Below are 17,032 nucleotides of genomic sequence, written 5' to 3' on the forward strand. Positions count from 1 at the left end.
CACTGTTGCTCAATTTCCCGTGAGCTGGAATGTACTGGAGACATAAAACTTAGCACAATTAGTGGAAATCATGTGCATGTGCTTCCCAAAAAATATGAGCCCAATCAGCCACATAGTGGCGCTTTAATTAAGGCCAAAAAATTCAATATTGGAAAGGCCTTGCCACATGGTAAGTCTGATTGGCTTGAAATTTGACACACAGCTCAATTTGCTCTACAAAAAAGCCTCATGGACCATTAAAGTCTGCCATGATGGATTTTTTGCAAATTTACATGAGCTGAAAAACAGTAAAATGAGTAGAACTTTTCGAATTTTGACTCTATCAAAACCAAATTTGATATAAAGCATTGCAAGATTGAGATACAATTTTCTATTATAAATGAGCAAGATCGGTTGAAAAACAGGGCCACCATCAACCAAAATATCTTCGCAAAGGGCAGGGCTTAGAGAACATTAGCCATAACTCATTAACCGTTTGTCCAATCATTATAAATCTTGGTGCATATGTTCACTCCATGAATTGGGAACTTGTCTACCAAAGCATTTTGAGCAGGTAGGTATATATATATATATATATATAGAGAGAGAGAGAGAGAGAGAGATTGATTATATATATAGATTTTTATATATATATTCTATATAATTGTCCTTTTATAATGTGTTTTATAATATATTTTCATTTAATTACGACACAGTACATGCACACATGAAAAGGAAAAACATGACAACGTGTACTGTATTTTGCTTTTAGTTTGTTAGGGGTCCAAGCACCAATGGTGTTGGAAAATAGATTATAGTAAAAGATATAGGCAAAAATATACAAGATATAGGTAAACAGCTGTCCTGAATGAAAAAAAAGCATTTAAATGGTAAGACATCAGATTTGCAAATTGTATGTGGTTATAGTTCATGTTATCATCGGTTGCAAAATGTGTTATTATATGCTACATGTTTAAAAATGATAAAAGCAAAAATATTGCTGTAATGAGTTACTAGCGACAGACCATAGAATTTAGTAATTTCAGAGTAAACAGACATTGGTGTAGAGAGTATAAACACATTTTTATTACATGAACTGTAATAGACCAATAAGTAGGCCTTGACCCTCAATGAGCAAGCATACTGCAAAGGTGGCAAAGAAAATCTAGTTCAGAATGGAGAACCCTTAAGGTGACTGTATATTCCTTCAGACATGCTTGTCGGGTGGTTACATTGGCCGGTAATCTGACCCATATATAGATCTCTATGCAATTAGCCATAATGAATGCTAAAGGAAGCTAGTTTCTGTGTTTAAATTCATTCAGACTCAGAAACAAACGTTTCAAATGATTTATATAAAAATCATGTTTATTTCAAAAGCAGTAGGAGGCAGACAGAGCTTGCCCCAATAACCTTCAATCTATGCGAGGCCTCGTTTGCCCAAATCTCAATCTGAATTGCCAGAATCTCAGTAAAAGAGCTGGAGAGAGCTAAGTCAGCATGACACATAGAGCCACAATGGCCACATTTATTGAAAATATGCCAGGTTGAAATAAACTGAAATTTTCCTTTAAGGATGAGAAGAACAAGGAAACATATAGAAGAAAACAACAGACATGCTTTGCAATGCAGCTATTGTAAATGTTTTAACAGAGTCAGCATGTGATGCTTTTACTGTAAATTTGTCCACAGTTCCTACTACAGTTTCGAGGTGTGTACAAATGAATTGCTGCAGATGGCAGACAGTGTGGTGTGAGGAGCCTGAAACTCCACAAGAAAGGATAAAACAGCTTCCTGCATCACAATACACTGTCACACCAGTCTCACTCGTAGTTTATAGAGGTAAAATGTCTTCTGACAGCTCACAATCTCACAACCAATGTTACTGTCTACAGCAGGAAAGAGACAATATTCAAGACCTTTCTTAATGAAATTCAATACTTTTTAATACCCTCTAAGACCCTTTTTTGAGGGACCTGAATTCAGTGCTTTTTACAACTTTTCAAGACCAGCAGATAAATTGTTGATTAGAGCTGACACACAGAGTGTTTTGAAGCTACCATAAGCTGGGTTGTGGATTGCAGTCAAAATTTCCTGACACCTACAATGTCTTAATACATGGTGTGTGTGGTTTACTTACACTTGGTACTGTGTTTCATGTGTAGGTACAGGCCTTAGCAAATTTGTGCCCATGGTCATGATAATAAATATAATGTTTTAACAACTAACTGGGTAATGATTAGACCTACCAGCAGTCTGTCAGAAGAGCCTGTCAGTTTGCTGTAGTAATGTACTCTGCTGTTGAGGATGGCAGCCTCAGCAGACACTCTTTCCTGCGGGTCATCATCTACGATGTTCCTGGGCTCCACGTAGAAAGGCCTAGGAGAAGCAGAAAAAAAATCATGTAATTTCTAGAAATATCGAATCTATCAAAATGTTGATAATCGATGAAATGTTTAAGTCAAAATGCAAAAATACCAAACATTGTCTGATTCCATCTTCTCCAGTGTTCAGATTTGCTGCTTTTCTCTGTTTCATATAATTGTAAACTGAATATATTTGGGTTTTGGCTGTTAACAGACAAAATAAGCAATCTGTTTATGTCACCTTGGGCTCTGGCAACTGGTGATGGGCATTTTTTTTCAATATTTTCTGATATTTTATAGACGCAGTTGGTCAAAAATAATTGCAATTAAAAATGAAAATAGTTAATTACATTCCTAAATTTGAATTATACAGAGCACAATTACAAATACTCATAACTACTTGTTTTGTTTTGAACCTTAAACATGTCTTGAGGAATTTATATGCACTAAAGGGAATGTTTGCAATGCTTTATGTGCTAGAAAGCTAGTTGGTCACTGTGAAATACCTAACTGGATTAAAATTCACACACACTGCTAATGCAGTTGGGAATGATGCTAGGGTGATGCCAAAGACACACACACACAAACACATTTTAGTATTTGCTTGTCAAGCAAATGCCAGGAAAGCCTAACTAGCAGAAAACACCTTGTTTATTATCTAGCAAACACTATCAGAAAAGAGAGACATGCATGGTCTAGGTCAGCTCAGCTGACCAGGGTTCATGCTAGATCAAACCTTTGTTTGGGTAAAAGATAGTGCATTGACTTATGTTTGTTTTTTTACACAGCAACATGATGTATGATTAACTGATTTTCATCATTAGGACATATGCATATACTGTAATGTACAATTAGTAAAACAGAAAGCTTTTTACTGCAGTTTGTGACACAAGGCCCTCTTGCATGTTTACCCCCCTGCACAGGCAAAATGACATATGCTGGAGCAGGAAGGCAGACAGAGGAGAGGAATGAGGGGAAAGTAGAGAGCTGTGGGTGGGCTGGAAAAAAAGAGTGCGCCTTCTCTGCGTCAGGGATGGAGGGGTTTGGTTATTATCCTGACTGACGGTGATGCATCAGAGTGATGCACCAAAAGCACTCAGCAGTGTAGTAAACATCATGAGACAACCTAGGTACTGGATGTGCCTGTAACTATAAATTTATAATATCAGTCATATCAGTATCACTTATAAATATCAGGCAGCAACTTATGTTTTTCACCTTGTGGGTTTATTTCACTGCCTGCAGAGATCTTGTGATTGTACTACTGGAGCAGAGGTAAACTCTGAAAACCCTCTGCATGTAAACAGGAATATTAGTGGAACATTCATGTTGATGCACTGAGAAAACTCAGGAGACTCAGCAGCCACACATTTCTCCATTCTGTTTCTTTGTTTAGCGTTGTCAGGTTGGGCTAACCCATTGTTGCTAACTTTGGAGCTAAACCCCTTCACTTTTCCAGCAGTTGGGGAATCAACAGACGAGATTTTTCTTGGTCTTGACAAGCTGCATCATTTCATAACTGATACACTCTAGCCTATGCTGTACATTTACTGGCAGACTGACAACTTACTGCTAACCTTTTCCTCTGCTCCGCTCACATTCACCATCACTTTTCTGCCACTTGCTCTCTCACTCAACCACTCACTCACTACGCACGGCCCTATTCCTAAGGAGCTACACTACCAAGAGTTTCCCAGGCAAACAACAGAGAGGTTGACTCACGTTTTGGGAGTCCCCTCAACGCTACTGATTTCCGAATTAATGGATATTTGGCGATTTACCCTCAAAAAAGTCCCTGCTTGGGGTGTAGTACTTTCCAAAAGTACAGGAACCTTAGGAGTGGGGTTTGCAGGGCTATCACTGGTTGGTCAAACACAGACAGGCACTTTCAACTTGCGTACCGCTTCCTTCATAAAACAAGGAACTACACACTTTAGGATGTGGGGAGGACATTTTTCAATGTTCGTTAACATTAAAAGTAAAGTTAGGCTTTATTGTCAGCTTTTTTTTTAATATTTGTTTTTCAGTTGAATTATATTTAAAGTTCAAGGAAATCCACTAGTTTAGTTTATCCTCCAAGTTTTAAAGTTCAATAAATGCATGTTTCCAAAGTCAATGAGTAATCATGGTAAATAATTGTGATCTCAATATTGACCAAAATTATTGTGATTTTGATTTTTGCCATAATCGAGCAGCCCTATAGTGTGTTATACACAGTGAGCCATTGCTTTAGACCGTCTTGGTCCATTTATTGTAGCCTTTACCAGGCTAGCTATTTTGGTTCAATATATTTCGAAATTTATTGAACCAAAATAGTTTTCATGTCAGCTCCAGGGGAGGAAATCAACAGTGTTTGTATTTATTGATTCATTGATTTTATTTCCCGCCCACTGTAGTGAGTGAATATGCCTGTAGTGAAACAGGTGAGCTCACGGACACACTGGGAGCCTTGATCAATCAATGTAGATACCGTTAATACATTCAAAACACACATACAGTGGGATATTTGTGTGATTTAAACAGCTGTATTCTGCAGATTACGCTTCACATTTGACAAATTTCTCAACAGCTGCCATCTTGCCAAAAGGTCCAAAAGTCTGTGACCACATTGAAAATCTCTAACATTTTCATGTAAACTTAGAAATAATGAGTTTGAGTTTTCAGAAGCATTTAAAAACAGAAGAAGTAATGATATGTAAAATGAAGAGGAAATATTTAAGATTCTGCACTATTTCTAGGTCAACAAATTTGACCAAGTTGACTTGTTTGTACAAAAGGTCAGCTTTCCTTGAGTTGTATCCCTTCCAATGATGCATGCATTCAGATGACACTCAGGTGGATTTGATCTACTCACATGAGGTTCGTTCAAGTAACTCAACTTGCAGTAAGTCTTCCCCTGTTACAACTATGGCTTTAAAATATAAATATAAATAAATTCTTTCTTCTAATGTCTTCTTCTAAACTTTTTCTTTGTCAACTTTTATTTATATGGCATTTAACCAGAAAAAGAATCAAAAGAGACGAGGAACAAAGGGAAGGGCTGCGGGTGGCGCCAAATTATGAAACACACAAAACACTTCCTAACCCAACAGATTTCCACTGACTCACTTCAGCTGAAAAATGGCTAAAATAAATGAAATAAAAGCCTACCTGGTTGCACTATTCTTATCTGTCGAAATAAAACACACTAGCAGCCACCTGTAAGACCTGACGTCCAATAGACAATCAAATTACTGTGTGGTACCTCAACGATGGATGTATGAAAATAAACAACGTAAACCTACTGCCCAGATCCCGAAACCGCTAAACTAGTGCCTCAGACTAGTTAACATTATTTTACACTCACTGAAAGACCTAATACCCAATCGAAGACAGAGAAGATTGGGGCGCAAACACAGCTGAGAGGTCTGGGATTTCCCCTGGAGAAACATGTCATCAGGAAGGATTCCCGCCTAACGGCGCGTTGACTAGCCCCAATTGATAGAGGAAAAGACTGCACCACAGTAAATCATGACAATATAAAGAGCAGTCATCATAATGTCTTCACAAGCACATCAGTAATGCATTTCTTTGATGAGGTTACTAGAAATGTTTGATATCCTGTACCAGTTTACAATGGTTTGTTTTTCTGCTTGTCAGTTATATAGGATTTGCCGATAATTACAACAATATAGATTTATTCTTTAAAATCCCCCTTAGCTTATCACTACATCACCTGAATGTTTGAGCTTCACTGTGCAGAGTTTGACACTGTTGACTGTTTTCACATTCATCTGCTTAAGTTTCTCTGTGGTCACCTTAAATTTAAGTCAAAACTTGTTCGGAAGCCAGCTGTCTTTTAATATGCAACTTACACAGGTGTGATGTGGAAACTTGAAGCCTCCAGTGCACATGCACTGAGAATGGACTTTACAGTGAAGTAGGACACATCTTGTGTCCAGCAGGAAAACTTTTGACATTAGCAATATATGCATCATAGATTCTGGATTTTTCATTGTGGGAAAAAGAGTAGATGTCACTTGAGATGTTTTTACTCTGCAATTGAACTTTTTGTGGAAAAACATCAGAAACAAATTATTAATCACAGAAGAGTATTTTTATATATTCTAAAACATGTATGAAGCTGATCTTTAAGCTTGATCTGCAAAGTGCTATCCCAATCCCTAACAGTGATTAATACACGGGTAAACTGCAGAGAATATTAGAGTAGCATCCTCAGTGTTGGTCAAATAACACATTTTCTGTCATTTTTTGTTGTAACCAACATTATTTAGATTTCTTTCCCAGTCCTGTTGATCAAGTACAACACCCAGAAATCACAAATATAACAAAAAACATAATTCATCATATGGCTTTCTTTTGTATGGTACGATGTATTGTATTTATTATGGCATTGCACCTACTCTGGATGTACCAGTAACTGCATCTCATGTATCTCACAGGACAGACTTATTAATCTCTGTCATGGGCCAGCAAGTGCAGTGCTGGTAAGTACTGTATATTGATGGGTGTCGTTTTTCAGTGTAATCTACCTTTTAACCTTGACGTCCAGAGAGTCTGTGGAGCCTCTGTGTGAGTAGCTCTCTCCAGTCTGTTCTGAGCTCAGCAGAGGCCTGCAGTCGTCCTCCATGATACCACTGACTTTCAGCTAGATCCTCTCAACTCTCATCACCTGACTGGGAAAAAATGTGTCACAAAGTCCAATCAGAGACTGTCACGGAGCAACCATATAAACATAATTAGTATAGTTGTTTATTGCAATCATGTGTGGATGATATTCTGGCAAACCTTTTTCTAAAGCTTGCTGTGTTATTTCTGATTTGTCAATGTGTTTTTCTACCTTCCAGGTAGCCACTGGTTCCCTCTCACTTTAGTATGCTGTGAAAATCAAACTGTGGGATTTGAGAACTAGGTAATCCATAACAGTGAATGCTGCTGGATTATCCGACTCAAGATTCAAGTTTCAAATCTGTGGAAGCTGAATTCCTAACAGTAAAAACCAGAATTGCCATGGAATATTACAAAGCCCAGGCTTTGCTGTGTAAGAATTTGATTTCACACAAATTTAGAATCATGAAGGAATTCAAAGAAGATTTTGACACAGGGCCTCAAGATCAGATAATAAAACAGGACCGACCACAAGGCCCTCATTATGTCAGTTGATATTGTGCTTAGTGTATATTCCTAAACACAGCTAAAATGTTAAATCAGTTCACCACAACCCAATTACCACAATATGAACCTGAGGATTTGGGGGGGGGGGGGGGGGGGGGTGTCCTTGGGGTCCTGAGCAAGTTGGCCACTTTGTGGCTCTCGCTCTGGTAAAAACTAGTGGCATAAACCAGTGGCTGCTTTGAATGGAGAAAAAACACATTCAAACATTATAGTAGTTTTCAGTAGCAATGTTAAGAATGCATGACTGATTCAAGGGTGACATTCCATACCAATACATATTAATTACCACTTTAAGAATCAATGACCTCTTCCTAAAGCCCTGTTTCCAGCAAAAGTTCTAGGTACTTTGGACCCAGAGGAGCTAATGTCAGGAACTAAACTTGGAACTTTAAAGTCTGTGTAAAGCAGTATAAGAAATGTGTTTTTCACACCACAGAAAAACGTGATATTAACCATCCAGCCAAGTATATAAAATTAGGATTCAAAATCATGGAAAAACAAGCATTATTCTGAAACGCTAGGGGCATGTCCGCTGAAGGCGCTGAAAACGCACCCCAACTGAACAGTCTCTGAGCCTCTGAACTTAACAACGCTCATGCCAAACTCGCTTAAAAAATACACAATTTAAAATAGGCCTTTTTTGTAGGTGTAAGACAAGCAACATGAATGATATTTCCAAAATAAAGTAGCACTAGGAGCCACTGTTTAATTCAGCACCTTTTTTGTAAGTAAATGTGGATTTATTTCAGTAAAAATTTAACTTAAATGAGTAGTTAACAAGCGATCCATTGCCAATCATCATTATGTTAAATTGTTGTTATTTTCAATGAAGTTTGGTGTCAACATTACTCGCATCTTTGAAAAGTGCCAGTTAGGGGCTGGAATCGCAGGTGCAGGAGTATGTCTGTAATGACAGTGAAGGCACCAGAGTAACATCCACAACACAGCCCAAGACAGCAAGGGTGAAACTGGACAGAGAGGCAGAGAGGGCCGCTACACAGTCACAGCTCCTGAAGTAGTGCCTCATGAGCAGCGAGACATAGATATATCCCATGGATGTATTAAGAGAACTGGATACAGTGTCAGAGGCGAGGCCCTGTTCATTCCTATGAAAGTTGCTCAGTGGTGCATGAAGCGAGAAAAATTCACCTTCCGCATTGCTTCCGCATCTGTGCGGCCCATAAAGCAAGCGCACTTGTGACTTTCGCTGGCTGAGTTGGCTACTTCCGGTTTAGCCCTCCAGCTAACTTGAATGGGGATGAAACAATTCAATCATGCGGCTCTTCTAGGCTTTTGAAATGTTATTGGACCAAATGGATCTAATTCTGATAGTGAGACAAGTCATTTCACCAGGGTTATGACGCTCAAAAAAACATATCTGCTGATTTACAGACATCTCCTTCACAGTGTAAGTCTATGGGAAAAAGTCTTTTTGGGCCAGTGTGCATCATGTGATGTTGTAATTACACGGTTTGGCCGCAATGTCAAATTTGGTTAAAGCCTGGCGCTCCTCCTGAAATAACTCCTTGAGCACTACCATTGACCAAAAATGGCCCCATTCACCAGTAACACCTAATACTATCACACCAGCGACTATCAGCCCGGTCCCGCAGGTTGGGAGAGATCATAAACAAACAGAGGAAAAGAGGAGCGCTTACAGATAAGTTATGGCTATCTCTACCCAGCATTTTCCTCGCCAGTGGACGGTCCCTGGTGAACAACATGGATGAACTGCGACTACAGATCACCACTCATAAAAGGATTATGGACTGCAACTTCATGATTTTTATGGAAATATGGCTTAACAGCATGCTGTGTTGTCTCTGGATCAATTTTATCGCCGTAGGCCAGGGCAGCACTACTGCAGCCAAAACCCCTGCAGCCTCAACGCACTATCCCATTCAAATGAATGGGAGGATTAACATTTTCGCCGCACCACCTGCTTTGGTCTAGGTTTGGTAATCATATTGAAACCTTTTGACCTAACAATGATCCAATGAAAACAATGTATGGTTTGGCATCAGTGTGCATGTGTAACTCTTTTCATTAACTCTTAGTATCATGCCTGCCAGATCCAATCCCTGATTAGAATATCCTCGAGAACTTGCAAATTTTCTAAACGTGGTAAACCCAGTAAAAATAGGCAATTGATAGGCCCATTGCCAGTATACACGTTTGCCTCTCTTTTTTTTCTGGTGTGTCACGTTCGACATCACAAACGCGTCAGAAAACAATGTTAGTAAACAGTAGAAAGCAGCATGGAAGCCAGTGACAATGTTATGGTGGTTATATTTAATATACTTCACTTCAGTCTCTCTTTCAAACTCAACGCGGACTGAACGATGTTCAAGCACTGCCTGAACTGAGACTGACAGAATTTGTTGCACATTGTTCCCGTTGACTGTAAAAAATAATAAATAATGTTCCTGACTGTTTACGCGCCAACTTCAACGCGCGTTATAGCACTGCGCTGGAAAAGGGGCGAAAATTTCCCCAGGGTGTCATGTTTTCACAGCCAAACTGGAACTGGAGCCGATAAATACCATAAATACCCATGACTACTGCAGAGTCATTTGACCTGAGGGGTGTACTCATAAATGGAATCACAACGGTGGTCGTTTAACACGTCATTTGATTCTTTTTCCACACAAAATGGGCTGATCGCGTGCTGCCTACTTCAGTTAGGAGGAACATGTCATTATAGTGGAGAGCTATGAAGAATATTAATATACTTATAATATACTTATTTTACCACTCAATGCACTCTCTTTGCTTTTAATACAATTATCATGTTAGAATCAACATTATTTGCTGGCTGTAGTGACATCTGGTAGATTCATATACAGATATTACAGACTCTCCCTTCACCTTCTTTACAACCAAGCACAGTAGCCTAATTGACACAACCTGGCACCTACGACTCCTGCATCAGATAACCACAGACGCCAAATCAGGCGGCACGTGACATAAAAATAACGCCCTGTACAAAAGAAACTCATCCTCTAATAAATACGTTTGTCATACATGCCAGTCCAAATTACTAAGACTGAGCTGCTAACTCAACACCACCATCATTTTTGACACCGCATTTAAGGGCGATGAAAGGAAATTTACAGAGAACATTCACGTGAAACGGGGGCTGTGTCGTAAAGCGGAGTTTATGAATAAATACAAAGTGCTGAGTCTGCAACAGAGATTTGGGTGGCTATATGTATTCTTACTGAATGGCGACTTCCTGCTTTGTTTGTCCCCAAATTTACCATAGCTAGGTTACCTGACTAATTCATGTGAAAACACACAAGCACACAAACTACACAAACCCAGACTAAATGACACGCCATCTAATGTTACGGCTTACGTTAGAGAATTCGGTCCCGTCATTTCAACATAATTAATGTTAGAGCATACTTTTAAATTCCTACCAATGTCTGCGGTGAAGTGCCTCTTCCTATGTCTTCAGCTCATCTCAGGTTTGCTGTGTCAGCAACCAGCAAGTTGGACTAACGTGACTAAAAACCAGACGTCAACACAGAGCGCCTGATGCTTCACTAAGTTACTGGTCCTTACCACCGACGTGGAGAGCTACCATAATGCTCACAAATAAACGTACAGAAGACGCTGTCTAAATAACAACTAACTGTTACTGAATGTACGATGGTACAGACGTGACCGTATACTTCCCCTGATGACAGACACATAGTACTAGGCCCAATCCCACTTCTTCCTCTTATTATTATTATTCTTATTCTTCTTCTGCTTCTGCTTCTTCTTCTTCTTCTTCTTCTTCTTTCCGTTTTATGGCGGGTGGCAACCAGCGTAAAGGCGCATTACCGCCACCTACTATGTTGGAGTGTGAGAGTTATTTAACCCCATAAACAAAATCAGAGAAAAGTAAAAAAAAAAAAAAAAAACAACTATTCTTCTACCTAACACTAAATTCTTTTGATCAATCCAGTTTCTTTCAAGTAGTGGAATAGACTCCCTTACCCAATGGCGAATACACTTTTCAGACTCAATTCTTCCACTCCAAGCTTCCTGATTTCTTTTTTTAATAATTCGCGCTGTCGAGAATACTTATTGCAGTGCAAAATTACATGCTCCACTGATTCCTCTTTTTGACATAGGTCACACAATCCTGAGGAATGTTTATTAATTGCAGTGTTTTATTTAATCTGGTGTGTCCTACCCTCAGCCTTGTTAAGATGTTCTCCTCTTTGGTGCTTCTTTTCGGTTACTGTGGGATGTAAATGATTGCAATGACATTAATGCAGGACATGAATCTGTACAAAGAATAACCTTTTTAATTTGCAACTCTTCTATCTACTGTAATGCTGTTGCAATTGCTATCATCTCGACTGTATAAACTGACAAATGATCTGATGTTTATCTTTTAACAGAAACTTGTAAGGTTGGTATACTCCAAGCAAAGCCTGTGCTCTCTGTGTTAGGATCCTTGGATCCATCTGTGTATACTGGGATAAATGTTTGATATAATGTTTTTAACCTATCTTCAACCAAAACTGCAATATTTCCAAAACCTTTATGTACCTGCACTTTTTCCAGAATCTAGAAATCAATGGACACTGAGGGGAACAACCAGGGTGGCGTTACTGACAATGGCACAATAGGGATATATGTTTTCTGACTTAATGACATGTCTCTAGCAACTGTTTCACTGCTCCATGCAAAACACTCCCTCTTGGCCCTTTCTCTCTCCCAACATGGAAGAAGTACCTTTGTTGTTGGATGTCGATCTTTGGAATGCCCTTGAAGATTTGCTCAGTATTTCATCATTAACTATTTGTGTCTAATGCACAGCAGCATTTCACCCATCTCAACCTGAGGCACAGGAGTCGTTTTGAAAGCACCACAACAAAGTCTCAAAGGTTGAGCTTGCACCACCTCCAACTTCTTTAATGAGGTTTTTGCTGCTTAACCATAAGCAATACATCCATAATCTAAATTGTGTTTTAATCAGTGCTACATAAATATTTTTAATTGCAGATCTGCTTGCTCCCCATTCTGATCATTATGAATATGTTCATTCCAGGTTGACCTTTCATCAAACCACACTCTCAAAAATCTAAAGACTTTCACTTGTTCTATCCTTTGCCCATATATTTTTATCTGTGTTTCAACATCTCTTTTTCTAGTGAATATTAATGTCTTGGTTTTCAACTGAAAACTTGAATCCCCATGAATATGACCATTTTTCAACCATGTGAACTGCCTCCTGTATTTTATTTATAATATGGTTAATATTCTTTCCTCTTTTCCACAAATCATCATCAAACAATGACCATCCAATATCGCCCTGAACTTGAGAAAAAACATCATTTATCATAATGGAAAAGAGTACTGGGCTAATAATACTGCCCTGAGGGGTAGCATTATCTACCATATATCTTCCTGATAAGGCTGTCCCAATTCTTACTTGAATAAATCTATCAAATAAAAAGTCTTTAATCTAATTATATGTTCTTCCCACTATTCCCATCATTTTTAATTTGATCACTAACCCCTCCTTCCAAACCATATCATATGCCTTGTCTACATCAAAAAAACTGCCACCACAGATTCCTTATTAACTTGTGCTTTCTTAATCTCTGTTTCCAGACACATAACAGAATCCATAGTCCCTCCACCCCTGCTAAATCCACTCTGATGAGGTGAAAGAATTCCTCTTCTCTCCATAAAAAATCCTAATCTTTCTGTAATCATTCTTTCCATTGTCTTACCTACATGTGATGTAAGTGCTATTGGCTTATAGTTCATTGGATTTGATGGGTCCTTCCCTGGTTTCCCAATAGGAATAATCACTGCCTCTTTCCAACCAGTTGGCAATTTTCACACATCCCATACTATATTATAGAAACCTAGAAGCTTCACATATGCTAAAACTCCTTAATGTTTTAACATTACATAGTAGATTTCATCCTTCCCAGGAGATGTTAGTCCGGGCCTTACTATTGCTCTCTTCATTCCTTCCAATGTAAATGGAGCATCCATTGCACTGTTATTATTGTCCCTGCTCTCAACAATTCAAGGATGAGCTGATCTTGCCTTCCTCTCTTACCCTCCTCAGTCAGATTATCAGAACTATGGTTTTGAGTAAGTGCCTTCACTATCATCTCTGCCTTCTCTTCATCAGACACTGCTGCTTCCTCCTTCTCCTTCAGTATTGGATACTGCCATTCCCTCCTGATTCCTCTCATTCTCCTAATCACGCCCCAAACCTCTCCCACAGGTGTTGATCTGCCAGCTTTGCCTTTTTGCTTTATGTATAATTTCCCTAACCTTTGCTTGTGCTTGCTTATATCTAATTACATTCTGCACATTATGAGTTCTTCTTAATAACCTGAGAGCTCTATTCCTCTTTAACTACTTTACCACATTCATCCGTCCACCAGGGAACCACCTTTCTCTTCATTCTTCCCTTACTTTTAGAAATTGACTGTTTAGCAGCTTCTAGTAATGTTATTTTCAACTTTTTATCAGTCTCGTCAATATCTTCATTTAAGTCTATTTTATCCATTTATATCTCACATAACACTTTATTGATGAATTACCTCATTATTGGGGGCACCACCTCCTTTTTGGTTAGGATTTGTTAGTGCCAGGAGGGAGCACTAACCCTTGTTCAATTTAATCAATGAATCAGTCTCGCAATTGTAGGTTCTTCTCCCAAACAATGACTTCTGTTCACTGCAGCTCAAAGAAACAACCAAACATTTTATGATAAAGGAAGACATTTATCAATAGCTAAACGTCTTGAGGATACATGATAAAGCATAAAATAATATACAGAAAATAATAAATAAAAAGAAAGTAAAATAAATAAATAAATAAGGTCCATAAATTTATCCATATATCTCACTACTGTGGATAAATACCTGCTGTATATTTAAACGTATGCTAGTTCTGCTCAAGCACTCTTAGCTCTTTCCTTCTTTTACCAAGTTTTCTCACTAATCCCACAGTTGTTAGTTATCTTTAGCTCAGCAGATAGCTTAGCAGCTACACCTAGCGAAAAAGTTAGCGATGGCTTCTCTCTCTCCCTCTCGCTCTCCTGCTCTCTCTTGCTCGGTGTGTCAAAGTTATTCTTCTGCCTCCTTTAGTGAAAACAGTACATGTAATAAATGTAGTTTATTTGCAGTGTTGGAGGCGAGGCTTAGTGATTTTGAAGCGCGGCTCCGCACCATGGAAATCCAATCAGTAGCTAATACAGTTAGCCAGCCTCCGGTATCCGGTGCGGGCCAACCTAGTGTCGTTCCTACTCCCCCGGTAGTTCCCGAGCAGCTGGGAAGCCAGGGTGGCTGGGTGACTGAGGAAGTATAGCCCTAAGCAGAAGCCCATGGTTCACCACCAATCAGTTCATGTTTCTAACAGGTTCTCCCCACTCAGCGACACACCTGCTGACAAACCAACTCTGATTATTGGCAGCTCCATAGTCAGAAACGTGACGTTAGTGACACCAGCAGCCGTAGTTAAATGTATCTCTGGGGCCAGAGCGGGCGACATAAAATCAAATTTAAAACTGCTGGCTAAAGATAAATGTAAATATGGAACAATTGTTATTCACCTCGGTGGGAACAACTCTCGATTACACCAATCGAAGGTCACTAAAATTAATGTTGAGTCCCTGTGTACATATGCAAAAACAATGTCGGACTCCGTAGTTTTCTCTGGGCCCCTGCCAAACCTGACCAGTGATGACATGTATAGCCGCATGTCACAATTCAACTGCTGGCTGTCGAGGTGGTGTCCAAGCAAATGATGTGGGCTTCATAGATAATTGGCAGACTTTCTGGGGAAGACCTGGTGAGACGGCATACATCCCACTTTAGATGGAGCTGCTTTAATATCTAGAAATATGGCTGAGTCTATTAGTAGACCAAAACCATGACAACCCAGAGTTGAGACCAGGAGGCAGAGCTGCAGTCCTACACGCCTCTCTGCGTTTCCATTAGAGCAGTTACCCACCCAAAACCACAGAGAGACTGTCTGTCCCCCGACCACTTAAATCAATTAAATCAAAAGTAAACAGAAGAGGATTCAAAAATCTAACAAAAATTAAAACCACTACCGCAATAGTACAACAAAATAAGAGAATTAAATGTGGACTCTTGAACGTTAGATCTCTGTCATCTAAAGCCGTATTAGTAAACGATTTAATCTCAGATCATTATATTGATTTATTTTGTCTTACTGAAACCTGGCTGTGTCATGAAGAATATGTCAGCCTAAAAGAATCCACTCCCCCCAGTCATATTAATACTCACATTCCTTGAGACACTGGCTGAGGAGGTGGAGTTGCAGCCATTTTCAACTCAAGCCTAATCATCAACCCTAGACCTAAATTTAATCATAACTCATTCGAAAGCCTTGTTCTTAGTCTCGCTCACCCAACCTGGAAAACTTTACAGCCAGTTATATTTGTTATTGTGTATCGTCCTCCTGGCCCATACTCTGAATTCCTATCTGAATTCTCAGATTTTTTATGAAACTTAGTCCTTAGTACAGATAAAGTAATTATAGTAGGTGATTTTAATATTCATGTGAACGTCGATAATAATAGTCTTGGCACTGTGTTTATCTCATTAGATTAAATTGGATTCTCTCGGTGTGTAAATAAACCCACTCACTGTCTTGACCACACCCTCAACCTTGTTCTGACTTATGGGATTGAAATTGAACATTTAACAATTTTTCCACAAAATCCTATTTTATCAGACCATTACTTAATAACTTTTGAATTCCTATTACTGGATTACACGCCATTAGACAAAAATGTCTTCACTAGATGTCTATCTAATAGTGCTGTAGCTAAATTTAAGGAAGCAATTCCATCAGTACTGAATGCAATGTCATATCTCAATACTACAGAGGATTTTTGTCCCTCCCAAATTGATAATCTTGTTGATAGTGCCGCAGGCTCATTGTGAATAACACTCGACTCCATCACCCCTTTAAAAAGGAAGATAATAAAACATAAGAGGTTAACTCCATGGTATAACTCCCAGACCCACAAATTAAAGCAAACATCGCGAAAATTTGAAAAGATTTGGCGCTCCACCAAAAGTGGAAGAATCTCGCTTAATCTGGCAAGATAGTCTTAAAACATCCTATTACAGAGACTGGAACATTTAATTGGCATTAAAAGAACTACATTAAGCTGGTTTAAGTCTTATCTATCAGACCGATTTCTAGGGCTGGAGTCTGCTGGTTGACTGGTCAATTAGTTGGTCGATATGCTCTCGTCCGACTAAATTCTCATTGGTCGAATAATCACCATGTTATTTTCATAAGGAGAAAAGTGCTACATCAATAGCTTTCCAGGAGTAATCCATTATTTCCTGCGGAGGGAGGGACAGACTAACAAATTAAAAAACACCAAAACGCTTATTGACCATACTGAACGTTTACTGAATCTGTGTATCTCCATAATGACACAACGAGAACCCCCGCCAGGCCAAAAAAAATTTTTTAATATTTGATATCTGAATGAATGC

At 38.9% G+C, this 17,032-nt stretch overlaps 1 protein-coding gene across 3 annotated transcripts in view; it reads right to left on the reverse strand.

The window, feature by feature from the left end:
* Positions 1-11,292, reverse strand: part of slc38a9 (solute carrier family 38 member 9) — a 48,029-nt gene extending 36,737 nt beyond the window's left edge. For 2 of the 3 annotated variants that reach the window (XR_006092595.1, XM_042395309.1), the window contains exons 1-3: positions 10,943-11,292; positions 6,878-7,021; positions 2,229-2,358 (exon numbers count right to left, since the gene is read on the reverse strand). Coding sequence is in view for 2 of the 3 variants with exons in the window: in XM_042395309.1 (XP_042251243.1) it covers positions 2,229-2,358; positions 6,878-6,975 (228 nt within the window). In the remaining variant the exon portion in view is untranslated. Of the gene's footprint in view, positions 1-2,228; positions 2,359-6,877; positions 7,022-10,928 lie in introns of all 3 variants that reach the window. The other variant, XM_042395310.1, reaches the window with a different exon arrangement.
* Positions 11,293-17,032: the final 5,740 nt, after the last annotated feature.

The sequence above is a fragment of the Thunnus maccoyii genome, chromosome 19 (genome assembly GCF_910596095.1).
Source record: "Thunnus maccoyii chromosome 19, fThuMac1.1, whole genome shotgun sequence".
Classification (NCBI taxonomy): domain Eukaryota; kingdom Metazoa; phylum Chordata; class Actinopteri; order Scombriformes; family Scombridae; genus Thunnus; species Thunnus maccoyii.